This window comes from Dipodomys merriami, unplaced genomic scaffold (assembly GCF_024711535.1).
Source record: "Dipodomys merriami isolate MVZ:Mamm:240054 unplaced genomic scaffold, mDipMer1.0.p SCAF_142, whole genome shotgun sequence".
NCBI lineage: Eukaryota > Metazoa > Chordata > Mammalia > Rodentia > Heteromyidae > Dipodomys > Dipodomys merriami.
Window position 1 is genome coordinate 2,856,324 of NW_027202738.1, and position 26,525 is coordinate 2,882,848.

Genomic DNA, 26,525 nt, shown 5'->3' on the forward strand with positions numbered 1-26,525 from the left:
CTTGAGCTGAAGAGCTGAGGAACAGTGCCCAGGCCCAGAGTTCAGGCCCCACGACCGACAAAAAAGAGAAACCAAACAACAAAAAAGTTACAGACTAGCCTTGGCATATATAGTAAAACTGTCTCAAAAATCAAACAAAAAAATGACAAAACACATTTGATAGCATGTTTATAAAATCTGGGTGCTGGTGGCTCACACTTTTAATCTTAGATACTCAAGAGGCTGGGATCTGAGGATTGCAGTTCAAAGCCAGCTGGGGCTGTTTGTGAAACTCTTGTCTCCAATTAGCTAGTGGAGCATGTGGCCCAAGTGGTAAAGCACTAACATTGAGCCAAAAAAGCTCAGGAACAGTGCCCAGGCCCTTAGTTCAAGCCCCAGGCTGGCACAAAAATATATAAATAAAAACCTGGTACTGGCAATTACTTCTTGCAAGAATTATTCATTATATAGCCAATAGTATTACTTCACTTTGACCATCTACAAACAAATCTCCAAATAAATTTCAGCAAAGACTCTGAACACCAACATACCACTTACGTGTCTCGATTTCCACACTATTTCCAGAACAGCTGTCTTTGGCCAGGAAACAGCCTTGTGGATCGAAGTTTTTTTTCACTACCTCAGAGAGCTAGAAAGAATTTCTCATTGGGAAATTTAAATTTAATAGAGAAAGAGCCAACCACAGAAACTGCAAAACTTGGTTGGTTGGTTGTGATTTTCAGCTTGTTTGGGTCCAGCTGCCGCTCTTCTGTAACAGCGAGTGCCGGCTCTGCTGACCTGCAGGGCACTGCATGCATTTGAGCATCTGCACCAGTCTGAGCTTCCTGCCCTTTCTTCAAGAGCCTCCTCCTTATGGTGAATTCCTAGACTCACCTCATGAGTCGGCCTTCACACAGTTATAAAACATACCCTTGCAGAATGGATAGAAGAAAAAAGACAGCATCTAGAAAATGGTTGAAATATGCTTATCATCAGTCCAAAAACCATTAAGCTCCCCCACCAAAACAAAAAACAAAACAAAAAAAAACCCTCTTTTTTTTTTGGTGTCAGTTCCTCGGCTTGAACTCGGGACCTTGGGCTCGGTGTTCCACTTCCTTACTTAACTAGCGCTCACCACTCTGGTGTAGCATTTCGCTGGCTAATTGGACAGAGTCTCAAGGACTTTCCAGTTGCACTGGCTTTGAACTATGATCCTCTGGGTTTCAGTCTCCTCAGAGCTAGGATTAGAGGCATGAGCCACAGGTGCTGTCTTTTTCCTTCTTAATCTCTCGTCAGTGAGTGACTTGCTTCAGATCACCCCACACAACTACCAGCTCATGCCCACACGGGCATGCTGCAGAGGGAAACCCAAGCTTCAGCAAGGCCTGCACTGGGGCTGCAGTCAGAGCTCAATGGAAAAGCAGTTGCCCAGCTTGCGCAAGGCCCTGCACTCCACCCCCCAGCACTACAAAAGAAAAAAACCAACAGGGACCATGGAGAGCTCTGCCGGCTCCCTGGAGTTCCTGACTGTGAATGAGAGGTCAAGAGGTTTCCATAAACACAGAATGTACACAATTCCTATAAAGACCTTGGCAATTCTACCCAGAAAGCATCATCTTGGACTATCCTCTAAGAAGAGGGAAACGAAATACTCACTAGTGACAAAGTGAGACAAGCTCATCACAATGCAGTTTACTGACAAGACAGTTATGCCACCACAACCAGTGTGCAGCAGGGGTGGGGGTGGGGGTGAGGGTGGGGGTGGGAGTGGGGTGCGTGAAGCCCCGCACAACACCAGCAGGAATGCCCCCTCTAGATATGGTTGATCATGGGCGCCGCGTTGGCGGGCAGCTCCTGATGCAGCTGCCGGAAGAGCATGGCACACCGGTTCCTCTCCTGCGTCTTCCCCAGGACGTGGTACAGTTTGGCCTGGAAGTAGGCAATGTCCCTGATTCGCTCTTTGCAGTCGACTTTCGCAAAATAGTTCTTGGCTTCGTTGAGATTCTCAATGGCAGACTCCAGAGCTGACAGATAGTGAGAAACACCACACACATTAAATTCTTCATACAGCCTCCCAAACCTGGCATCTGAGGTTATTTAACATGGGCGAAATGCTTTCATATTCTCCATTCTTTTTTGTTGTTGTTGTTGGTCATGGGGCTTGAACACTGGGCTAAGGCACTGTTCCTGCACTCTTCAGCTCAAGGCCAGTGCTTTACCACTTGAGCCACAATGCCACTTCTGGTTTTCTAGTGGTTTATTTGAGATAAGAATCTCACGGAAAGCCGGGTGCCTGTGGCTCACACCTGTAATCCTAGCTACTCAGGAGGCTGAGATCTGAGGATCGTGGTTCAAGCCAGCCTGGGCAGGAAAGTCCGTGAGACTCTTAACTCCAATAAACCACTAGAAAACTGGAAGTGGCACTGTGGCTCAAGCGGTAGAATGCTCACCTTGAGTGGAAGAGTGCCCAGGCCCAGAGTTCAGGCCCCACAGCTAAAAACAACAACAAAAAAGTCTCACGGAGTTTCTTGCCCGGGCTGGCCTTGAACCACGGTTCTCAGATCTCAGCCTCCTGAGTAGCTAGGATTATAGGTGTGAGCCACTGGCGCCCAGCTATATTCTCCATTCTTTATGAAATTAGGATAACATGCATGAGAGGCCTGGGTTCCATTCCTCAGTACCACAGACACAGAAAAAGCTGGAAGTAGCACTGTGGTTCAAGTGGTAGAGTGCTAGCCTTGAGCAAAAGAAGCTCAGGGACAGTGCCCAAGCCCTGAGTTCAAGTCCCAGGACTGGCAAAAAATAAAAAAATAAAAATAAATAAATAAATAAATAAAAAGAAATTAGGATAACAAACAAAAAAGCCCACCAGCACCACTAAGGTGAAGTGTTAACATTTCCAAGTGCCTAGTTGTCTGGCTACCCATCACTTATGAATGGGTAACTGTTCATCTGCCTTCCTGCCAAACTTGCATGTGAAAGCCCTCACTGTGTTACATCACCCTAACAAGTGCTGTAGACATAAATGCTGTCCCCCAACTTAACGCCGTGTACCCTTCTGGGAGCAAACTGTAGCAGCTTTGTGGAGTATCTGTACTGCTTCCTACCTTCGGCTCTCTTCAGTGGATCATAGGAAACTGTGGAAGCCACCTGGCACTTGGCCACTAAGAACATGGCGCGGCCCTTGTCCAGGATAGCTCCGTCCGCCAGAATGGGCTCGATGGCCATGTGAAGAAGTGTTAAGGCCTGTTCTGGAATTCCAAGGATGAGCTAGAAGAGAACCATCATAGCATGGTCACACCCACAGCCAGCGCCCATGGCCGCCAATGGCTCCTTTCCGCTGTGCTCCCTGAGCGGCCATCCCTGCCTCCCCTTTTCCAGGACACCCATACTACACTGGGCACCACAGCCCTACTCGCCATTTAGAAAGGTTTTATTTTCACAGAATAATTCAGCATTGATTCCGTTCGTGCTGGGGACCCTAAGAGGTCTAACTAGCTCTGTCAGAATTCTTAGGGATAGGTAACAACTAAGAAAGTTACTCAAAAGAATAGAGCAAGACAACAACAGGAATTAAAATGGTCACTAAGTAACATACACTTAGCAAGACAGCAGTAATGGAGGCTCTGACCAGCGGGTCATGACAGAGGCAGGGGGCTCGTGGAAGAGGAGTCTCCTTTACTGAACATGGCGCGCAAGGGAGCCAGTGTTGCTGGGAGGTGTCTACTTTCTACCAGCTGCATCCCCACTGGCTTCTGTGGCGGGCTGGCCCCCTCCAATATAAACAAGTGAAAGCTCAGCACCACCCTTCTCAATACCCGGGCTTGGGCGCTCACAAGTGCTGCCCAGTCTGGCTTACCTGGGCATAAGCCAAGTTCAGCACGGTTTCTGAGGCCAAGTATTGTAAGCGGTACTCCTTGGAGAGGGCCAGAGCCTGCAGCAGCACAGGCATGGCGATGGTCGGGGCGGAAGATCGCCAGTACAGCTCTGCCACCGACAGCAGGACGCTAGCCGCAAAGACAGGCAGGTGAGAAGATGTTCACCACACCTCTGGGGGACAGGGGGCTCGCGTGGGGCACCGCTCACCTGATCACCATTTCTGTGTTCTTCAACTTTTCACAGTAGGTCAGCAATTTCTGCAAAAGCTTGTGTGCTTGTGTCATTTGATTCTGAGCTTGAAATACAACTGCTTTTCTGAAATAGAATCAAAAGTAATACCACTGGCTAAGTGGAGGTTCAAAAACTGCTGTCACTGAAGTCACGTGATGGGTAAAAAGACGGTAATCTCCCAAAGGAAAAAACTACAATGGGATCTGATATTTTTTGTCAGTAACGGGGCTTGAACTCAAGGCCTGGGCACTGTCACTTAGCTCTTTTGTTCAAGGCTAGCGCTCTACCACTTTGAGCCACTGTGCCACTTCCAGTTTTCAGGTGGTTCATTTGAGATTAGAGTCTCATGGACAAAAAAAAAAAAGTTTCTAGCCGGGCGCTGGTGGCTCACGCCTGTAATCCTAGCTACTCAGGAGGCTGAGATCTGAGGATCGTGGTTCAAAACCAGCCCGGGCAGGAGAGACTGTGAGACTCCTATCTCCAATAAACCACCAGAAAACCGGAAGTGGCGCTGTAGCTCAAGTGGAAGAGCGCTCGCCTTGAGCTGAAGAGCTGAGGGACAGCGCCCAGGCCCAGAGTTCAAGCCCCACGACCGACAAAAAAAAAAAAAAGTCCATGGACTTTCCTACCCAGGCTGCCTTTGAACTGGGTTCCTCAGATCTTAGCTTCCTGAGTAGCTAGGATTATAGGTATGAGCCACTAGTGCACAGCCAGGATCTACTTTTGGCCAAAAGAAAAAAAATACTATGCAGATATGTTATGTTAAGAATTACAGCTGTCACACTGTTCAGGACTGTCTCTAGAGATGGTTGCTTTCTTCATCTTACTTATGTACTTTACTTCCTACAATAAAAACTTAAAAAAAGAAAAAAGAAAAAAAAGAAGCTTTGGATTTTTTACCTAAGGCAAGTCAATGCACACTCCAAACAAAACTGGAGTAGAAGTACAACCATTAAAAAAAACTCACTCCAGGGCTGGGAAGGTGGCTCAGTGGTAGAGCGCTTGCCTCGCATGCATGAGGCCCTGGGTTCAATTCTTCAACACCACATAAGCAGAATAAGCTGAAAGTGGTGCTGTGGCACAAGTGGTAGAGCGCTAGCCTTGAGCTGAAGAGCTGTTGGACAGTGCCCAGGTCTAGAGTTCAGGCCCTATGATCGAAAAAAAACAAAACAAAAGAAAACAACCTCACTTCACTCTGGGGCGGCAGCTCCCCAGTTTCTCACCTATAGACACCCTCTATGCTGTTAAGCGCCGTGATCCCGGTAACGAGTGAATCAGCCAAATGAAACTTGCCATCATTCATGGCTCGGTCAAACTGGATTTTCTGATCACACAGCATCCATAACTAGGAGAGAAGGAGAAAGGAAGTAAACACTGCGCTACTATGCCACGGCAATGGAATATTTCGGCTCACTAGCAAATATCCTTACTTTTTCTTTTTTTGATGGGTCGTGGGGATTGAACTCTGGGCCTGGGCACTGTCCCTAAGCTATTCAGTTCAAGACTAGAGCTCTACCACTTGAGCCACTGTGTCATTTCTGGTTTTCTGAGTAGTTTATTGGAGATAAGAGTCTCCCGGACTTTCCTGCCGGGGCTGGCTTTGAATCGTGATCTCAGATCTCAGCCTCCCGAGTAGCTAGGATTACAGGTGTGAGCCGATGGCGCCTGGCTCACATTTTGTTTTTTGACAGTGATTTTTGAAAACTATTAACAGCATGTCAAAAAGCACAGAAACCTTTGTATCAAATACACAGCCAGGCTGGGAAGGTGGCTCAGTGGTAGAGCACTTGCCTTGCATGCCTGAGGCCCTGGGTTCGATTCCTCAGTACCACATAAGCAAAAAGAAAAAAAAATCCAGAAATAGCGCTGTGGCTCAAGTGGTAGAGCGCTAGCCTTGAGCTGAAGAGCTGAGGGACAGCGCCCAGGCCCAGCATTCAGGCCCCACAACCGGACCCAAAAAAAAAAAAAACAAAACACAGCCAGCCATTTTGCTCTACGAAGTCCAGCTCTTACATTTTACTGAGCTTCCTAGCAAATCCATTTCTTTCCACCCCTTCCAGTGTCTGTCATTCCCATTTCTATATGTTTACAAATAAATGATATTTTATGCATCCTTTTTTCTCTTCTTCATGGTGCTAGGGATGGAATGTTAGGGAAGTGTTCTGAAACTGAGCTACAGGCCCTGGCTTCTTGGCTCAGGATTCCCTTTCTGAGGAAGGACGGCAGTGGGCTGGGTTACCTGGGCGTGCTGAGTATTGGGTGGAAACCGTTCCTTCAAGTGCTTCAACACTTCTGCAGCTGCAGCGAAACAGCCCTGAAACAGCAAGAGGCACACTGCAGCGATGGAATGCAGGCTGGTTGCACAACCCACCCGCGGCCCTCGAAGCAACCTGGAAGATACTAGGCTGAGACTCGGGCTTGGAAGAGCCATTTCTAGAATGTCTTAATCAATCTTGTATATTAAAAAAGTTCTCTTTCAGGGCTGGGAAGGTGGCTCAGTGGTAAAGCGCTTGCCTTGCATGCATGAGGCCCTGGGTTCGATTTCTCAGCACCACATAAGCAAAAAGAAAAAAAATCCGGAAATAGCGCTGTGGCTCAAGTGGTAGAGCACTAGCCTTGGGCTGAAGAGCTGAGGGACAGCGCCCAGGCCCAGTTCAGGCCCCACAACTGCCGCCCCCCCCAAAAAAAGAGTTCTCTCTCTCCCTCCCTCCCATGTAGCTATGTATCTATGTATCTATCTCGCTATGGTGGGGAAGGGGGGGAGGATGTTGACTTCAGGACCCCGAGCCACAGCCTTCTTGGCTTTATTTTTCTTTTTCTTTTTTTTTTTTGGTCGGTCATGGGGCTTGAACTCTGGGCTTGGGTGCTGTCCCTCAGCTCTTCAGCTCAAGGCGAGCACTCTACCACTTGAGCCACAGCGCCACTTCCGGTTTTCTGGTGGTTTATTGGAGATAGGAGTCTCACGGTCTCTCCTGCCCGGGCTGGCTTTGAACCGCAATCCTCAGATCTCAGCCTCCTGAGTAGCTAGGATTACAGGCGTGAGCCACCAGCGCCCGGCTTGGCTTTATTTTTCAGACCATGTTGTGTTTCCGCCTGGTCCTAATCCTCCCACCTCCACAAATAGTATACCCCACACTTGGCTTGTAAATTGTTTTTGAAGGAGCGGGTCATGGGAAGCATGCCTCTGAAGGGGATCAGAGACCCCTGGCTGCTGACGTGAACAGACGCCGTGGCCACAGGCCTAAGGGCCACACAAGCAAGCCCTGCAGCCGTGAGCCCACGCCGCCTCTCCTTGTAAATGGAGCATCTCAGGCGCTCTGTCACAGCAGAAGGCTGAGCAGCGCCTACCTGCTCCGAGTGGAGCTCTGCAAGGTGGCACAGGGCGACGGCGAAGGACTCGGTGTTGTTCTGCTGCACGCCCGAGTTCACGGATTCCAGACTGTTCATGCTCAGCAACATCTGGGCTTGCTGCAGGGCCATGGTGCTGGGTGAGGAGAGCGAACAGGATGTGGCTTCAGGCAGCAGACCAGGCTGCCCCTGGCACAGCCTGCAGTTTGTTATCTTCAGAGGAAAGGCGAGGAAGTGACCCCCTCCGGCCGTGTGGAAGCCACCGCTACCTCCCCATGCCCGCTCTCCTGCCCTTGGGCCAAGGAGAGCGGAGAGCATCCTGGGTGAGCAGCCCCCAAGGCAACAGGTGCTCCAAGCTTCCAGACCCCCCTGCCCCCCGCCCCCCTCGGCTTTCCCTGAGGACACAGTAATATTAATTAGGTTTCACGGGTAAATTCGGACCCGATGCCATCCTGGCACCGGCTGCTCTGGCAATGCAGGCAGTGGCCAGTGTCGGCAGCTGTCTCAAGAGCACATCGTGCCAAAAAATTATCTGAAATACAAAAAGAAGACTGGTAAAAAGGCACTTGTTTCATTACTGAATTCCTAGAAAGGGCAGATTGTCTAGGAGAAGGGGTAACATGGCTCCAGAGGAGAATCTGGTTCAGAGGCTGAATTCCAAGCTACGGCTGGCTACATGGAAAAGGTAATACCAGGCTGGAATATTCCAGAGAAAACACGTTGGCAAACAGAAAAGCAGCTCTATACAACAGCTGTGGGGGAGGGGAGCGGGGAGTCCGGCGTGGGCAGGACGGCCATGCAGCATGCAAACAGGGAGGAAAAGTTCTTGTCTCAAGACAGAGGAACTTGTGGTGGGGGTCAGGTGAGCAGGGCCCACTGGTCCACCACACCTGTGATCTTGAGCAGCCTGGAGATGTGTGAGCCAGAATGGAGACCACCTTCCAGCTACTCACAGAGCAGCTGGGATGAGTAATAATGTGCGTGCAGGGGGGAAAAAACAAACAAAAACAAAAACAATTTTGCCAAGTCTACAGGAACTTTGATCCACTGCACGAGTAACTTCCAAAGGGGGAAAACCTTGTACAGAACCAGTCTGCTAGCTCCTGCTCCTCGCTCTGGACGCTTCACGCCCTCCAGGGCCTGGGCGGTCGGCTGGAGGACTTACCTGCGGCCGTACAGCCTCCAGATGGCCGTTTTCTGGGCAATGCTGATGTCGATGAGCTCGGACAGGCTGTGTTTCCAGTGCAGGAGGTCCGAGTCCTTCAGGGCATCCATCAGCTTGTTGGCTGTCTTCCCAGCAAACGCTCTCTGTTGAACAAGGGACTGTATCCCCAGGGAGGCGAGGTACTAAGGGGACAGATATACCCACCACCCAAGATAGAGATTACACGACAGAATTCGTTTCGCTCTTCAGAAATGTGGTGGATTTCACATTTCCGCACATGCACAGTGATAGCTCTACTTATAAGGAAAGTGCCTAAGCCTGACCTCAGCCCTGTCCCGTGTGAGGTGCTCCTGAAACTCTAGGGCTGGAAGAGAAGCAGAGGGCAACACAACAGAGCCAGGGCTTTGGCATTAGTTGGACCTGGACTTAAGACACTGCCTCTGCTACTTACGGTGTGACTTAGGGCCAGTCACTTAGCTTCTTAGCTAAGCCTCAGCTTCCTCATCTGTAAAATGGGCATCAAACCTATCATAAAGAATTGTCATAAGGGTTACAATGAAATCATAGGTCAAACAGTGCAGGGCACACGAGACAATAGGCGATCAAAAAAGAGCCTGTCACGAGCAACAAATGATCCTCTCACTGACTTCTATACTCAACTCAAAAAGGTAGTCCAAAGCCTAGGGGAAGAAGTATTTTTAGGAAGTCTCACTTAGTGTTTCCAGGAGCCACTTCAGATTTGAGTATGTAATGTTCTCCCCAGACTGCATCGTGCACTAGGCATTATATTTTCATAACCACTTTTAATTTTTACTAAGGTTTTTTTCTTTTTTGGGGGGAGGGAGGGGCAAACTTTCTAAGACTGTTTCCACAGTCCCACTACCTATGGTCCTCTTTTCAACCCACACTTCTCAGCTAGAGTAAGGTTCTTTGAGCAATAGTGATCTAGAGGCTCACAGTCCTAACTGCTTCCTGTGTGCAGACATTCCTTTCCATGCATCCAGTGCCTGTCACTGAGACTCTACCTCAGGCCCTGCTCTAGTATTCGTGAAAGAAAGAAATGACAGGCCTGTCCACAGGTTTGCTGGTTCCTGGCTTTATTGTTTAAAACAAGGATTAGCAAATTTTCCCTAGAATTCATGAGTTTGCTTGGGACAGACTTGGCTTTCATTGCTTCCCATCCTACCATTTAAAAACAGAAAACCCGCACTCACTTTGAAAGGCCATACATAAGCAGGCAACCCACGACATCTGTACCATAAGCTGGAAGATTTGCCAATCCTTGATTTAAAAAATAAGACTCTTCTAGGGTTGGGGTGTAACTCGATGGTAGAGAACTTGCCTAGCATTCTTGAGGCCCAGCACACATGCAAAAAGGCTTTACTAAAATTTTCTAAAATGTTCCTAAGTGAATATATGCTAAGTAAATGTTGCTCAATAAACTAAGTAGAGATCTCTCATTGAATTGATAAGTGGAGCTTTCACAGATGTTATTAGAATAGAGAGAACAGAGAATTTAGTGTTTTGATTAATAATTAAAGTCATAGGAAAGGACCCAGAGCAAAGCCACACATGGCAATATCCATGCTAACTGTATCACTGGTCATGACGAAGACGGGTGGCAAGAGACAAGGCTCAACACCACTATGGAAGCAATCTCACAGAAAGATGAGCCTTACCGGTAACCCAAAATGTACTGCCTTCTTCACTGAGTGCTCCAGCAGAACATAGCTATCAGATCTCTTCTGCCCCAGGACATAAAGCCAGCTCTGGCAAGAGACAATCAATTGTCAAAATGTATCATAACGACAGCAATGGCAAATGTTCCAGTGAAATATCAACGCGGTCACAAGAAAGACTAAAAGGGGGCAAAAAGAAGCACTCTCAAATACTTGCTTAGGACCTAGGAATCTAAATGAAATCTCTCAAACATACTAAGACCATTAAAGCCAGACTGAAATAAATAAGCCATCGATTTGCTTCAGTGCTCTGCCAGCTGTGGACAGCTGTTTGAAAGCATAAAGCCCCCATGCGGCCATTCACTGAGAAACGGGATGACCAGGCGGTAGTCAGGTGACTCTACTCTCCCGTGCCTTGGGCTCACGCTTTTACAGAACAGTGTCTCACTGCGCTACTAGGTGCAGCACACCTCTTTTCGTTAGTGCCAATACTACGTGTGGTAGTTAGTTTACTTTTATGGGGCAAGTGGCATCATAGATGGGAAACAACCCCCAGACAGAACAAATGCCATGAAACTGAGAAAGGTCACCGGCTGTGGGCAGCCCTCTCTCAACAACATGGTGCTTCAGTGCTTGCCCCTCACTTGCGCCAGCTGTGCAATAACCCGGTTCCAATGGGGCCTTCCGAAGGCCAACTCAACCCGCGAGCACACTCCCCAGCCCGGAGGACGGCCTCACCAAACAGTGCTGGAGACACACGTGGTCGTTGGACTCCTGGGCAATCCTAATTGCCTCCTGCAGGGCGAGCTCTGCCTGTTGGCTGACGACAGACTGCACATTAATACCCACGAGCAATCACAAGCATGCACAAGCAAGGGCAGGCGGGCGGGCGGCTCACGGACCTCCAACCTCAGGGCTCTGGGCTGGGCATGGAAAGGACCCAGGAGCAGCCATGAGTGACAGCAGGCCATACCTGCCAAAGGGTCCAGACCGGGGCCTCTCGAGGGAGAATGTGTAAAGGAGGGAAGGAAGACACAGCCTTTTCTCCCCCTTTACAAGTTTATGTCAGATGTCCAGAGCTGGGGGAGGGCAGGAGGGAACTAATGCTTTATTCCACGCTGACTTTCCTTCTGCATTGCCTTTTTTTTTCTAACTATGTACACTTGCTACTTTTATCTTCCTTTTTTTTCCCCCCCAAAGACTAGTTTACAAAGTATTTTCCAGTTAGATGGGTTTTTTTCCTACTCATGTAGCTGTCCGCCATCTGGAATGTGTTCTGAACCTCTCAGCTTGTGTGAAGACAGGCCCCGTATCACCTCTGACAGCACCTCAGAAGGCTGAGCGAACCACTTCTATCTAGCACCTCGTGACTCATTTCCTTAACAACTCCACAGCCTCTTGATGACTCACGCCAGACCCCATCGTTTTGGGATTTACTGACACCAGGCCATTGACAATCTTTAATAAGGACCAGAAATTCTTGGGATTCACTCACCGAAGGAAAAATTTACATAATAAACTTTCTTCCAACATCAACAAAAGCTGAGTCATTTTAATTTGGTGGAGCTGATTTTTTTTCCCCTCTAACTGTTCAAGGAAATAAATTAGGTACATTTTCTTAAAATCTTTTTTTTTTTTTGGTTGGTCTTGGGGCTTGAACTCTGGGTCTGGGCGCTGTCCCTCAACTCTTCGGCTCAAGGCTAGCACTCTACCACTTGAGCTACAGCGCCACTTCTGGTTTTCTAGTGGTTTACTGGAGATAAGAGTTTCACAGACTTTCCTGCCCGGGCTGGCTTTGAACTGCGATCCTCAGATCTCAGCCTCCTGAGTAGCTAGGATTACAGGCATGAGCCACCAGCGCATGGCTTTAAAACTTATTTTGTATTTCTTTTCAGTCCCTTTGGAGGCAGATCCTGTCTGCACTGATGAGCTGAGGACCACGATGTGAGGCTTAAGAAAGACTGAAATACCCATGCCATAGAAATGTAAAAATACATATGCTCCAACAGGACTAAAAAGAACTTCTCTTTTTTTCAGCAAGAAAAGGCACATTACCAACACAAAAAAAGTCAGACAAATCCCTGAAGGATCTTCTGGGAAACCAGAAGAGCCTTCCTTTCATCATTGCTAATCTAAAAATCCCTGCTAAGGGCTGGGAAGGTGGCTCAGTGGTAGAGCACTTGCCTTGCATGCTCGAGGCCCTGGGTTCGATTCCTCAGCACCACATAAGAAAAAAGCCAGAAGTGGCACTGTGGCTCAAGTAGTAGAGTGCTAGCCTTGAGCTGAAGAGCTGAGGGACAGCGCCCAGGCCCAGAGTCCAGGCCTCACGACCGGACCCAAAAAAAAAAAAAATAAATAAATAAATCCCTGCTAAAAGTTTTCAATGGGGGCTGGGAAGGTGGCTCAGTAGTAGAGCACTTGCCTGGCATGCCTGAGGCCCTGGGTTCCCTTCCTCAGCACCACAAAAGCAAAAAGCCGGAAGTGGTGCTGTGGCTCAAGTGGTAGAGCGCTAGCCTTGAGCTGAAGAGCTGAGGGACAGCGTCCAGGCCCCACAACCGGACCAAAAAAAACAAAAAACAAAAAACAAAAAATAAAAGTTTTCAATGAAAGAGCAAGAGGCAAACTGGTTATAATATCTGAAACAGACTTCTAGGAGACCCCTACCGCGGGGCCTTTGCACCTGCTCTTCTGGTTGACATGAAAAGCTTCTTCCAGAATCATGCACAGGGTACTCAACACCTTGAAGTTCTTTGCATCTCTGTTCAAATACTAGGTAAGCAGAGACCAGGGAAGGCTGATCTGCTGCCTTAGTACTTAAAGAAAGGGAATCAGAACTGGAGTAGGAATATTCCTGGGGAAGTAACAACAATACTCTCTGTCTCTACATTCTGTCCCTCGCCAAATCCATCACTGGGCATCACAGCTCTGCTCAGTCCTGACCATCACCTGGCAGCTATCAGTACCACATCCCTAGCAGCAGAATGTGCCTAGAACACAAGATGCTCAAAGAACAAACATCAAACTTTTAAGGAATTCCTACAAACCCCTTAGCTGAGTGATAGGGCTTGACCCAAGGTCACAGATCCAGGACCAGAAACAAAGGTATGGGCAGCTGAGCAAGTCAGGAATGAAGAACAAAGACAGTAATGAAAACCCACCTTTCCTCACTTCTATTAGTTAACTAGTTATCTATCCAGTGACAATATCATAAATGTAAAGACATTCTGTATATCAAGGAAACTGTGAACATATGGCCACACCCTGGGAAGCGGTTTATACATGATGTAAAAACTGAAAACTCTTGGTATACAGTGCTTGTCTAGCTAGCACACATTAGACCCTGGGTTCCATTTATGAGGGAGAGAAGGAAGAGAGGAGAGGAAGGAAGGAGGGGAGGGAAAAAGGGATGGAGGGAAGGAAGGAAGGAGGAAAGGAGGAAGGAAGGAGAAAGGAGATGATTAGAAAGCCGGGAGGGAGATGGTGGCTAATGCCTGTAATCCTAATCAAGAAGCTGAGAGCTGGACGCTTGTGGCTCAGGGCCAGCATGGGCAGAAAAGTCCATAAGACTCTTTCCTGAAGGTGATTAGTAAAAAAAAGTAGGGCCAAGAGGCATGGCTCAAGGTACAGATCACCAGCCTCACAAGTATGAGGCCCTGAATTTACTAAGACCCCCTAATACCATCTCCCCAAAAGAGAGAGATTAGTAGGGCTAGGGTTTAAGTCTAATAAGCACAAAGCCCTAAGTTGAGAGAGAGAAGGAGAGAGAGAGAGAAAGAGAGAGAGAGAGAGAAAAAGTGACAGAGAGATTAAAGCTAGATGGACAAAGAATAGTTATTATAAAATATTAGGAAAATCTAAGCCGGGTGCTGGTGGCTCACGCCTGTAATCCTAGCTACTCAGGAGGCTGAGATCTGAGGATCGCGGTTCAAAGCCAGCCCAGGCAAGAGAGACCGTGAAACTCCTATCTCCAATAAACCACCAGAAAACCGGAAGTGGTGCTGTAGCTCAAGTGGTAGAGCGCTCGCCTTGAGCTGAAGAGCTGAGGGACAGTGCCCAGGCCCAGAGTTCAAGCCCCACGACCGACAAAAAAAAAAAAAAAAAAAAAAGGAAAATCTTGAAAGATTGTTTGGAGTATCCTTAACAATTTTCAGGTACAACTATCGATCTGCTGCCTGAATTTACTTGATGACACCCCTGGACACATGCTCTCAGAGGGAGCCTGGGCCTGCTCTCCGCAATCTCTAGCCATCACCACCAATCCAAAGCTGTTCACCCATGAAGATGCCAGCACATGCTGGCCTCCTACGGCACCCTCAGGTCCTCCCAGATTGTCCGTGTGGCCCGGCTGGAAACACCCTGACCAGCTCCCATCAAGCCCCACACAAGCTCCAGTTTGTCCATAGCTCTGAAGTCTGAAAACCAGAAATGAAGAGAATTCCCTGAAATTAGCAGAATTGCCTCACCTACATATAAGTCTGTATTTTTTTTTTTTTGGGGTCCGGTCATGGGGCCTGAACTCTGGGTCTGGGCGCTGTCCCTCAGCTCTTCAGCTCAAGGCTAGCGCTCTACCACTGAGCCACAGCGCCACTTCCGGCTTTTTTCTTTTTGTTTATGTGGTGCTGAGGAATCGAACCCAGGGCCTCGAGCATGCAAGGCAAGTGCTCTACCACTGAGCCACCTTCCCAGCCCCACAAGTCTGTATTTTTGACCCTGGACGCTTGTCACATTAATATACCTAAGCTATGAAAGGCCTGGAGCAGAGACTACATTTTTTTTTTAATTGTGAAAATACCATACAGAGGAGTTACAATTACATAGGCAAAGAGACTACATTTTATTCAACTGTGAAAAAGCTGGGAGGAGGGGGCAGTAAAACTCATTCAATTAGTAACTTCCTACATCTTACCACTATTCAATGTTATTCCATTGTTTCTAAGAGCATCCATGTGCTAAGCTATTTTAATAGTCTAACACTATTTACTAATGACTGATTGTCCTATTTTTACTTATTATTTTTACACAGGCAAAAAGTGAAAACAAAAAGCCACAGGTGCACCTTACCAATGACATAAACCAGTAGCACCACCTGGGCTGCTTGGACCACGTCAGGCAAACGAGACTTCAGGCTGAGCAATCGATCTTTCAGTAGGGCCTAACTTCCTTTTGGTTTTTAAAATACTGAAAATAGTTTCTGCAGCCCCATTATTAGCTCCAAAAAGTCCTTTTGGGAATCTCTGGCCTAATGACCTAATTATTCCTTTCACTGAACCGTGCTAGACTAGAAGTATTGAACGGGAGGCAGGCAGTAATGCTGTGCGGGGACACCAGGGGGCACACTGCCTAGACAAAAGGTTTTCTTATCGCTTGTTCCAAGGCAGTGAGTGGCAAGTCCAGGTCGAAGAGTCGCTTGTTTTTCTTATTATTTTTTTTAAAACAACTAATTTTTAGGACAAATTTCCATCAACACTGGAGAATTTGTCTCTTCCACCTGCATGGCAGATGTGTGCAGACTTACTAGTGACCGAAGCGGCAGTGCAGGGCAGCCAGGTTCAGGGCGGCGTATCTCAGGCTCCGACCATAGCCCTCTTCCCCATTACTTTTGCTCTCGGCCCCAGTGAGAATCAGGCGGTCAAAATAATGAAGGAGGCTGTGTGTGGAGCTGAAGACATCTTGTACTCGGAGGTTGTTTAAGTAGCTGAGATAATGCTAAAATGAAAAGTAATCAGCACAGGTTAGCGTGCTCCTCCTCACGCACAGGATGGCTGTGGAGAGTCCTGTGGGCTGCGGACACCATCTGTGGACACCTGAGACGTGATGTCGGTCGTTAGCTTACAGGAAGAAGAAAAGTGACCTGGTTCATTAGTTTCACCAGTTCCATTAGTGGTGTGTCAGCCCTGACATTGACAGGCCCGCTTACTCCTGAGGGTGAAATTGAGGTAGCAGACCTCACCTAGCTGAGGGATGAAGGCCTGTGAGCTCAAAATAAAGATCTTAAACTCTGAACTCATGCAGAAATTAGAAAATCAGTTTTTCTAAATGTTCAAATTAAAACACATACAAAAACAAAAAAGAGAGGGCTGGGAATGTGGCTTAGTGGTAGAGTACTGAAACCCTGGGTTTCAGTACTACATAAACAGAAAAGGCCAGAAGTGGTGCTGTGGCTCAAGTGGTAAAGTGCCAGCTTTGAGCAAAAGAAGCTCAGGGACAGTGCCCGGCCCCTGAGTTCAAATCCCAGGACTGGAAAAAAAAAAAAAAAAAAGGAAAAAATTTTCAGCACACCCTCCCCCAAGCAGGGTTTAAACAAAGGGCCCTGTGATTGCTCAGCTGACACTCTTCCATTTGAGCCATGCCTTCAGTCTGCCATTATTTTTTGGGGCTATCCCATCACCTCTAGTCCAAGGCACACATCACAGATGATGAAGAAAAAAGGACATCTCTAACTAAAGAAATGCCCTGAAAAAAAAAAAAAAAAAAAAGAAAAGAAATGCCCTGGGACCCAGGGCAGCCAGGAGGAGCTTTGCAACCCATGCTGTCACTTTCCAACGTTTCTTTCAAGAACTGAGGACAGGGCTGGGAAGGTGGCTCAGTGGTAGAGCGCTTGCCTTGCATGCAAGAGGCCCTGGGTTCGATTCCTCAGCACCACATAAGAAAAAAAAAAAGCCGGAAGTGGCGCTGTGGTTCAAGTGGTAGAGCTCTAGCCTTGAGCTGAAGAGCTGAGGGACAGCGCCCAGGCCCAGAGTTCAGGCCCCACGACCGGACCAAAAAAAAAAAATTAAAAAAAAAAAAAAAAAAAAGAACTGAGGACAGTAGATGGACCCTCACTTGTGTGGCCACTGGACACCTGGGGAGCCCGGCCATCCCTTCCAACTCGGCAGCCAGGCCATGGGTGACTCACCGCTTCAGCAAAATCAGGATTAAATTTCAACAAGTTGTTCAGTTCTTTCTGCAAGGAAGCTGGAGCGAGGGCTTTCGTCTCATCATTCTTCAACAATGAAGCCTGAAATTATACAATGACAACTCAGCACCAAGAAAGAGCCAAAAAGCATAGGGAAATTCACGCTCAACAGCATCATTTGTGCTGCCTAGAACTCAGGATCTTCTGCCTCAGCCTCATAAGTGCTGTGCACCACCATGCTTGGCTGATCTTTTCTGAAGCACTTCCTCAAGCCTGGCTCTCTGCTCACCAGCTTTAGTGGCCTTACTCCAGAAATACTGAATACACAGTCAACCACACAGTCCTCACCAGACTTAACTCTGTGTCCTCTCCCTGAAACTCCAAGCCTCCCAAACATCTCCCCCAATGCACATACTCTTCCCAGGCCTGGTAGACCTATCCCCATGCTAGCTCATCCCGCAGCCCCTGACTGACACTTCAGGCCACCGCTTCTACCACTTTCTAAGCCTCTACATGCTCCCCCAGACCTCTACACCTTCCCTGCCTGCAGCTCTGATGCGCTCCAGGAAATCTGCATCTCTGGCCAACTCAGACTGCAAACTCCTTCTCAGCAGGTGATGTATTTTGTGTCTCAGGCACCTGCAGGCGCCCTGCCCCACACCCAGTTCCGTGATGAGGGTGGTACGTACAATTACATATCACGTGTTGCTATAGTTCAGGTGTTGAATGTTTCGTGAAGGCCTTGCCCCCATCCCATCTGTGGTATTAGGAGATTGGGGACCTTTAGGGCCTAACAGCAGGTACTTAAGTCACTGGAGGTGGCTCTCAAAGAGGAATGTGGAAGCTATGTGGAGACCACTCAATCCCACACATGATATGATGCCCTCACCACAGCCCCAAACTCACGGGGCCCCCTGATCAGGACCTAAATCTCCAGCAGTCAGCCAAAGTAAATGACTCTTTCCTTCCTAAGCACACTGTATGTATCTGGTATTTCATGATGGTGATGCAAAGCTAATACATATATAGAAAATCAGTTCCTAATTAAACACTTATACTAATATGAGATATAGACAATTTAATCTAGGCAAGTTTCCCCGTAAATAGCAGTAAATCCTTTTTATTTTATTTATTTATTTTTTTGAGTATTTTTGCAACAGGGTCTTGCACCGTGTAGCCAGGCTGGCATGTGCCTCCCACCCCAGCCTCCAAAGTACTGGTATTAAAAACAAGTAGTCAGGGGCTGGGAAGGTGGCTCAGTGGTAGAGCGCTTGCCTTGCATGCTCGAGGCCCTGGGTTCGATTCCTCAGCACCACATAAGCAAAAAGAAAAAAGCCGGAAGTGGCGCTGTGGCTCATAGTGGTAGAGCGCTAGCCTTGAGCTGAAGAGCTGAGGGACAGCGCCCAGGCCCAGAGTTCAGGCCCCACGACCGGACCCAAAAAAAAAAACAAAAAAAAAAAAACAAGTAGTCACAGCAGGGTGCTGGTGGTTCACACCTATCATCCTAGCTACTCACCAGCCCGGGCAAGAAAATCTGTGAGACTTTTATCTCCAATAAACCACCAGAAAAACTGGAAGTGGCATTGTGGCTCAAGTGGTAGAGGGCTTGCCTTGAGCTGAAGAGCTGAGGGACAGCACCCAGGCCCAGAATTCAAGCCCCATCACACACACACAAAAAAAGTAGTTATAATATTCCTAATTTGTTTTAATTTATTATAGCATTATAGAAAACTTGAAAGAACAGCAATTTTTATCCTGACACCTAAAGATACCATTGTTAATATTTCACTATACTTTATCTTAGGATGTGATTACATGTATGTACACATGTGGATACATATACACACATACACACTTCTATCAGCATGAGAACACAATCATTTTATTCCTTCTAAATTAATATATTGTAATCTGTCTCATGATCAAAGCTCTTTAAAATTATTTCTAAAAGTATTAACCCCTCACACATTTATTGCAGAATCCTTTTCTTTTAGCTTGTCTTTTCATTTTGATAGAGCATGTTATCACATGCACACATTTTATACTGAAAAGCAAATGATCTTATTTTCTCCCATAGCTTTTATGTTGAGGCACCACCCAGAGATCAGTTAAAAGTTAATATATAGTTCCTTTGGTCTAATTACAGCTTTAAGTACTTATGTTTAACCCTTTAATCCATCTCTAAATTTCACCAGGTGTGCTGGCGAGCTTAGGATCCAACTAGCCAGTATTTCTTCTCATAGCAAACCAACCATATAGGCAGATTGACCGACCTACCTTCCTTCCTTTTGTGTCAGTACTGCAGCTTGAACTCAGAGCCTGGGCACTGTCCCTTAGCTTTTTCACCCAAGGTCAGAGCTCTACCACTTGAGCCATAGGTCCACTTCCAGCATTTTGGTGGTTAACTGAAGATAACCTGGCATCTCTTGGATGCCAGGTGCTGGTGGTTCACACCTGTAATCCTAGCTACTCAGGAAGCTGAGATCTGAGGATCGAGGTTCAAAGCCAGGGCAGGAAAGTCCCTGAGACCTATCTACAATTAACCACAAGAAAACTCAAAGTAGTGCTGTGGCTCAAAGTAGTAGAGTGCTAGCCTTCAGCAAGAAAGATCAGGCACTGGGCTGGGAAGGTGGCTCAGTGGTAGCGCTTGCCTTGCAAGCCTGAGGCCCTGGGTTCGATTCCTTAGCACCATATAAGCAAAAAGAAAAAATGCTGGAAGTGGTGCTGTGGCTCAAGTGGTAGAGTGCTAGCCTTGAGCTGAAGAGCTGAGGGACAGCGCCCAGGCCCAGAGTTCAGGCCCCATAACCGGACCCAAAAAAAAAAAAAAAAAAAAAAAAAAAAAAAAGAAAGCTCAGGCACTGTGCCCAGGGCCTGAGTTCAAGCCCCATGATCGACCAACCAAAAAAAAAAAAAAAATCTCTTGAATCTGTCTGCTCTGGCTTCAAATCTGGATCCCTAGAACTTTGCCTCCTGAATAGTCAGGATGACAGGCATGAGCCAGCAAGTGCCAGCTCAACTTATCTTTACATTTGAAAATACAAAAAATTAAAATGTTGAGACAAGAAAATAAAGTCTAAACTATATGTTTTGGTCTATTGGTGATATACCATTACTAAGTGAACTTGAAGTAACAATTTAATAGAAAAATAAAGTCACACAAAGAAGAGACACATAGCTGTAACCACATACTGTGGGGGATGGAGTACATAGGGCCATGCAGGTAACTAACTTGCTAATGACAGGGATATGCCAAGATCCAGGGCTGCACAGGAGAAAAGAAGTGATTGGTTAACCACAAAATTAACATACCTGCTGAGAAAGAAAAAACTCCGCTTGCTTTTGGGATAGAGGCCCACTGCAAGATACCTCTTCTTCTCTGGAAATAAAAGCAATAATAATAGACAGGAGTCACACAGAGTGAAAATGATAAAATCTGAAAAATTACACACACTCATGCATCAGAAAAAACTCAAGGAATGGTTTAGGCCCTGAGTTCAAATGCCACTGACAAAAACAGAGAGGGAGGGCTGGGAAGGTGGCTCAGTGGTAGAGTGCTTGCCTCACATGCAGGAGGCCCTGGGTTTGATTCCTCAGCACCACATAAGCAGAAAAAAGCCAGGCACTGTGGCTCAAGTGGTAGGGCACTAGTCTTGAGCTGAAGAGCTGAGGGACAGTGCCCAGGCCCATAGTTCAGCCCCCATGACCAACTGAGAGAGAGAGAGAGAGAGAGAGAGAGAGAGAGAGAGAGAGAGAGAGAGAGAGAGAGAGAGAGAGAGAGAGAGAGAGAGAGAGAGAGAGAGAGAGAGGGAGAGAGAGAGAGAGAGAAAGAGAGAGAGAGAGAGTATTAAGGCCATTGCACAGTGGTACATGGCTGTAATCCTAACATTTGGGAAGCATAGGCAAGGGAATTGGGAGCTTGATACCAGCCTGGTCTATAAAGTAAACCATGCCAAAACAAAACAAAACAAAAACAAAGAAAACAAGACTGTCCTTATAATCCAACATCTCTTCTGGGTGTACAGACACAGAAGTAAAGGCAGGAACTCAAACAGAATTTGTACGCCCAACTTCAGAGTGACATGATTCAAACAGCTAAAGCATGGAAGCAAACTAGTACCTACTGGTAGGTTTTACAAAAGCAAAAATGTGCTCTATACATGCAGAGGAGTATTATTCAGTCTTAAAAATAAAGGAAATTCTGGCAAATCTGAGAGAACATGGATGGATCTGGAGGACATTTTGTGCCAGTAAATGACATAAACCAATTAGAAAAAGACAAGTTAACTTGTGAGTTCTCTTATACGAGGTAATCCCAACAGTCAAAACAGGAGACAGAGGGCTGGGAAGGTGGCTCAGTGGTAGAGCGCTTGCCTTGCTTGCTTGAGGCTCTGGGTTTGATTCCTCAGCACCATATAAGCAAAAAGAAAAAAGCCGGAAGTGGCGCTGTGGCTCAAGTGGAGCTGAGGGACAGCGCCCAGACCCAGAGTTCAGGCCCATGACTGGACTCAGAAAAAAAAAAAAAAAAAATAGAGAGAGAGACAGAAAGCAAACTGGGAGGCTAGAGGTTTTCTTTTTCTGTTCTGTTTTTTTGGTTTATTTTTTTGCCAGTCATGGTGCTTGAACTCTGGGCCTGGACACTGTCCCAGAGCTTCTCTTGCTCAATGCTAGTGCTCTCCCACCAGAGCCAAAGCTCCACTTTTAACTCTTTCTGAGTAGTTTATTAGAGGTAAGAGTCTCATGGACTATGCTGCCCAACTACCTTTGAACTGGGATCCTCAGTCTCAGTCCCTGGAGTAGCTAGGATTTTAGGCGTGAGCTACAGCACCTACCTCAATAGGTGTGTTTTTGTTTTTGATTTTTGCAGGTCCTGGAGCTTGAACTTATAACATGGGCACTGTCCATGAGCTCCCCCCCTTTCTTTTGTTGGTCGTGGGGCTTGAACTCTGGGCCTGGGCGCTATCCCCTAGCTCTTCAGCTCAAGGTGAGCGCTCTACCACTTGAGCTGCAGCGCCACTTCCAGTTTTCTGGTGGTTTATTGGAGATAGGAGTCTCACAGTCCTGCCCGGGCAGGCTTTGAACCACGATCCTCAGATCTCAGCCTCCTAAGTAGCTACGATTACAGGTGTGAGCTCCTGGCACACCAGCATGAGCCCATTTTTTTTGTCAGTTATGGGGCTTGACCTCAGGACCTAGTTTCTGTCCCTGAGTTCTTCTGTTCAAGGCTAGCACGCTACCACTTTGAGCCACAGTGCCACTTTGTTTTTGAGTGGTTAATTTCAGATAAGAGTCTCACCAGGACTTTCTTGCCTGGGCTGACTTCCAACTGTGATCCTCAGATCTCAGCCTCTGAGTAGCTAGGATTACAGGTGTGAGCCACCAGCACCAGCTAATTTTTTTTGTTTGTTTGTTTTGTTTTTTTGTCAGTCGTGGGGCTTGAACTCTGGGCCTGAGCGCTGTCCCTCAGCTCTTCAGCTCAAGGCGAGCGCTCTACCACTTGAGCTACAGCGCCACTTCCGGTTTTCTGGTGGTTTATTGGAGATAGGAGTCTCACGGTTTCTCCTGCCTGGGCTGGCTTTGAACCGCGATCCTCAGATCTCAGCCTCCTGAGTAGCTAGGATTACAGGCGTGAGCCACCAGCGCCCAGCTAAGCACCAGCTAATTTAATAGGTTTTTAAAGATTAAAAGACAAGGGCTGGGAAGGTGGCTCAGCGGTGGCTTGCCTCGCATGCATGAGGCCCTAGGTTCGGTTCCTCAGCACCAAATAAGCAGAAAAAGCCAGAAGTGGCGCTGTTGCTCAAGTGGTAGAGTGCTAGCCTTGAGCTAAAGAGCTGAGGGACAGAGCCCAGGCCCCGAGTTCAGGCCCCATAACCGACAAAAAAAAAAAGATTAAAAGTCAGCTGGACTTGAAGTCCTTACAGGACCAGTATCCTTGCCAGAAAGGCCTAAATTACCTCACAGATACATCGAGTTCTTCCTTTTCCATTTTCCTTTCGCCTTCCTCTCGACTGGCCAGTTCCATATCAGCATCCTCCACTGTCTTTTTCTCGCCACTCTGGAAGTACTGTTGGAGGGCGGTGTACAGTTTAAATACTTGACTGAAAGAAAGCTTACTGTAGGCCAAGATCATGTGACGCAGAAACAAGCCTACAAAATAAGACCACAGACAAGGGGAAGGCATTAACGGATATTCATCTACACAATGGCGATAACTTCTGTCACCATTCTACCTTCCATAGAATCAGACCCTGGCAGGTGCATTCCCTCATCCTTCACAAAGCTGGTCTCCTCTTCATTCAACGATTGGTCCCTCCCCTCTCCAATTCCCTATCTCTTGTCCCTCAGTAATTACATCGTGGCTACTGCGACTCCTTGTAATGACCACGTTTATTGGTGTGCTTTTTACCCCCTGGCTCTGTTCCGCCTCCCCAAACCCAGTCTCTATAAGAGGAAAATCCACATCTGTCTTGTACTCCAGAGCCTGGCACACAGTAGATCCTTCAATAAGTGATGTTGAATAATAAAAATGGTCATGCAAAAAAGCGAGAGGGATGGAGCATGGTTCAAAGCTAGTGGCAAAGAGTCACGTACATGCTCACTTGGTGTACTGCAGCAACGGCATGAAGTACTTACCTCGCCTCCTAAGTGACTGGTGCCCATCACTTACAGTTGCACAATGCAGGCAAGTGATCCAGAGGGACTGTAGAAAGAGCTGGGAAACCCCACAGACCCCAGGACCAAGCTCAAACTCTGACCATTGTAGACAAAAGAGAGGGGGTGCTTTTCCACAAGTTAATGATTGTTCAGTAGAGATCAAAGCGCATGGCAATAAATACAAACAGGTTCAACACCCCTATTGTGTTTGTTCACAGACAGAGAAGACTAATGACAGATGTCATATAGAAAACTGTTCCCCTCCCTGAAAAGACTCTCTGCTCTTCTTACAAGAGTGGCATACCTACTACACTTGTTTTGTGAACCTCTGGTTCAGTTCCAGAAAAAGAATCTGAAAGGTCATCAAAAAATTGTTCCATATCCTTCAATTCGCCTTCAGCCATCAGTTTGATTCTGAATGAGAAAATTGAGGTGCATATTTTAGGAAGTCCCTTTGAACATCTGCCCACGATTCAAATTCTTCCATTACCTACAGTAAGCCTATTTCCAAGGCGATTCAGAGATTGTTATAAAACTGTGGCACGTAAAATAAACTTCATAACTAAAAAGGTCACTCCCCATATTGTTAATAAACATGCAGTGCTGTTTTTTTTAAATCATAAAATCTCTCAAAGTAGCCTATCATAAAAAGGAGGTAGACCCATATTGAATATGAAAAATAAAGTTGCAAAATTATATGTTTAATGTTATACATTTTTCAAAAAAATAAAAACAAAGGGAAAGATAGGGGGAACAATGACTTTTTTTTTAAATTACCACACACCCTTTGTGCTTTTCATCCACATCGATGCCTTTTTGTACATACAGAAAAAAATGAAGTTTACCTGATCTGCACTGAATTTGCCAGCTGAGGACAAGATTCTTCAATTAACTTGTATAGTTTTGACAGTGTAATATCGGGACCCTGAAAAAAGGAGAAAGGAAAGTTACAGGTAAACAGTGAAGAGCTGAGACTGTTAAGGATCTACAAACTCAAATTCATTTACTCACCTCTCTGCTTTAACAATCATTCTAAACATGAGCTCTCAAATTAAGATTTTCCGATCTACCCAAATCACCTTAGTGATATTTCACACTTGGATACTGTTTTTGGGTAGGCAGTGGAATGGTGTAAAATGGAGGGAAAAAGCATAGGATTTATAGAACATGCCTTCCCATCTTTGTAATCATGGCAAATTTAAGTTCTTTGAGTGCATCCCCACCCCCTTCCCAATGTGTTCTCAGCATTTTATAAAGAAGGTACTTAAACCAGATACTGGTGGCTAACACCTGTCCTAGCTGCTCTTAAGGCTGAGATCTGATTATCATGGTTTGAAGTCAGCCAGGCAGGAAAGCCTATCTATCTTTAATTAATCACCCCAGAAAAGCTAAAAGTGAAGCTGTAGCTAACTTCAAATGCTAACCATGAGCAAAAAAGCTCAGGGACACACTAGTGTCCAGGCCAATTTCAAGCCCCAGGACTAGCACACACACAAACAACAAAGCACCGTGCAGAATAGTGTATACCTATAATGTGCCTAATTACATCTATCTAGAAAGATCCATTCAAAACTGTGACACAACAAATAGATGAATGAGTCAATATTGATGATAATCTTTAAAAATACTGGATGGCATGGAGAACCATCATCACCTTCCATTCCATCACTATCCGCATTCCTTTAAGGTTTTTGTTTTTTTAAACAATAAACCTTTGTGGACTGGTTGAGTGGTTCAAACAAAATAATTTTAAAAGTCAAAGAGTAAAGCAATTTAAGTCTGATTGGAATGTTACTAATTTTATATGCACTTTGATTAAAACCAAATAGTAGTTACACAGTCAAGGAATTAGTATTCCATACAGAAATTTTTTCTTAAAAAATTAAAAATGTTGTGTTTAGGAAAATGAGAACTGAGGGGAAAAAAAACCATGAAAGTGTTTAACACACAGCTCCTGATCCACACTATTAATGCTTTAATTACAATTCTCTAGGGCAAGCAAACTGTGTTGTGTGGATGCATCCCGGTGTCCCCAACACCCAGGACTATTATTCGTAGGCCGAATTTACAGAAGACAGAGGATCTGAGATTGTAACGCTGCTCCAATCACTCAGAGTAAACAGTGGAGCGAGACGCGAACCTGCAAAAGAAACGCAGCCGGGCACCCGGGCCCAGCTCGCGTCCCACCCCACGCCACCCCCGCGCGCGCAGGTTCCGCTAGGCCCGGGCGGTGGCCCGTCCCGCGCCGCGCAGGCCCTCGCCCAGTCTGCCGCAGGCGTGCGAGCCGGCGGGCGCCCCTCACCTGCAGCAGCGGCAGGAGCAGCTGGTTGAGCTTCCGCCGCTCCAGGAGGCTGACGGCGCCCTCGCCCGTGCGGCCCATCTCGTTCAGCAGCACCAGCACCGCGATCTTATATGGCGTCACCCAGTCCTTGATGCCAAACACGTTGGCGTGCACCACGCCGTTGGTCATCATGGGACTGAAGTTAGGCTTTTGTGGACGCTCGCCATGGCGGTCCCTCCGAGAAGGCGGAATCTCCTCGGAGGGACCGCCAGGCGTAGCGTCCAACACTCGCCTTAGGCCATCTCGCAACCCGCCATACCACAACCCACCCTTCACTTCCGTCCGCCAGAGAAATAGCCCCGGAAGTTGGCGATCTTCTGCTCGCGACGTGCTGACGACCAATCATAGAACCCAATA

The 26,525-nt window shown here is 46.9% G+C and overlaps 1 protein-coding gene across 1 annotated transcript; it reads right to left on the reverse strand.

The window, feature by feature from the left end:
- Positions 1-1,649: 1,649 nt before the first annotated feature.
- LOC138826392 (anaphase-promoting complex subunit 5-like) lies at positions 1,650-26,466 on the reverse strand. The gene is given in 18 exon segments (XM_070021503.1): positions 1,650-2,003; positions 3,087-3,249; positions 3,839-3,986; positions 4,066-4,173; positions 5,313-5,434; positions 6,329-6,403; positions 7,438-7,573; positions 8,603-8,745; positions 10,282-10,371; positions 11,020-11,101; positions 15,797-15,987; positions 17,177-17,278; positions 20,486-20,552; positions 23,128-23,320; positions 24,132-24,241; positions 24,673-24,752; positions 26,130-26,311; positions 26,314-26,466. Coding segments are annotated over 18 exon segments (2,226 nt in total). The 5' UTR covers positions 26,336-26,466; the 3' UTR covers positions 1,650-1,791.
- Positions 26,467-26,525: the final 59 nt, after the last annotated feature.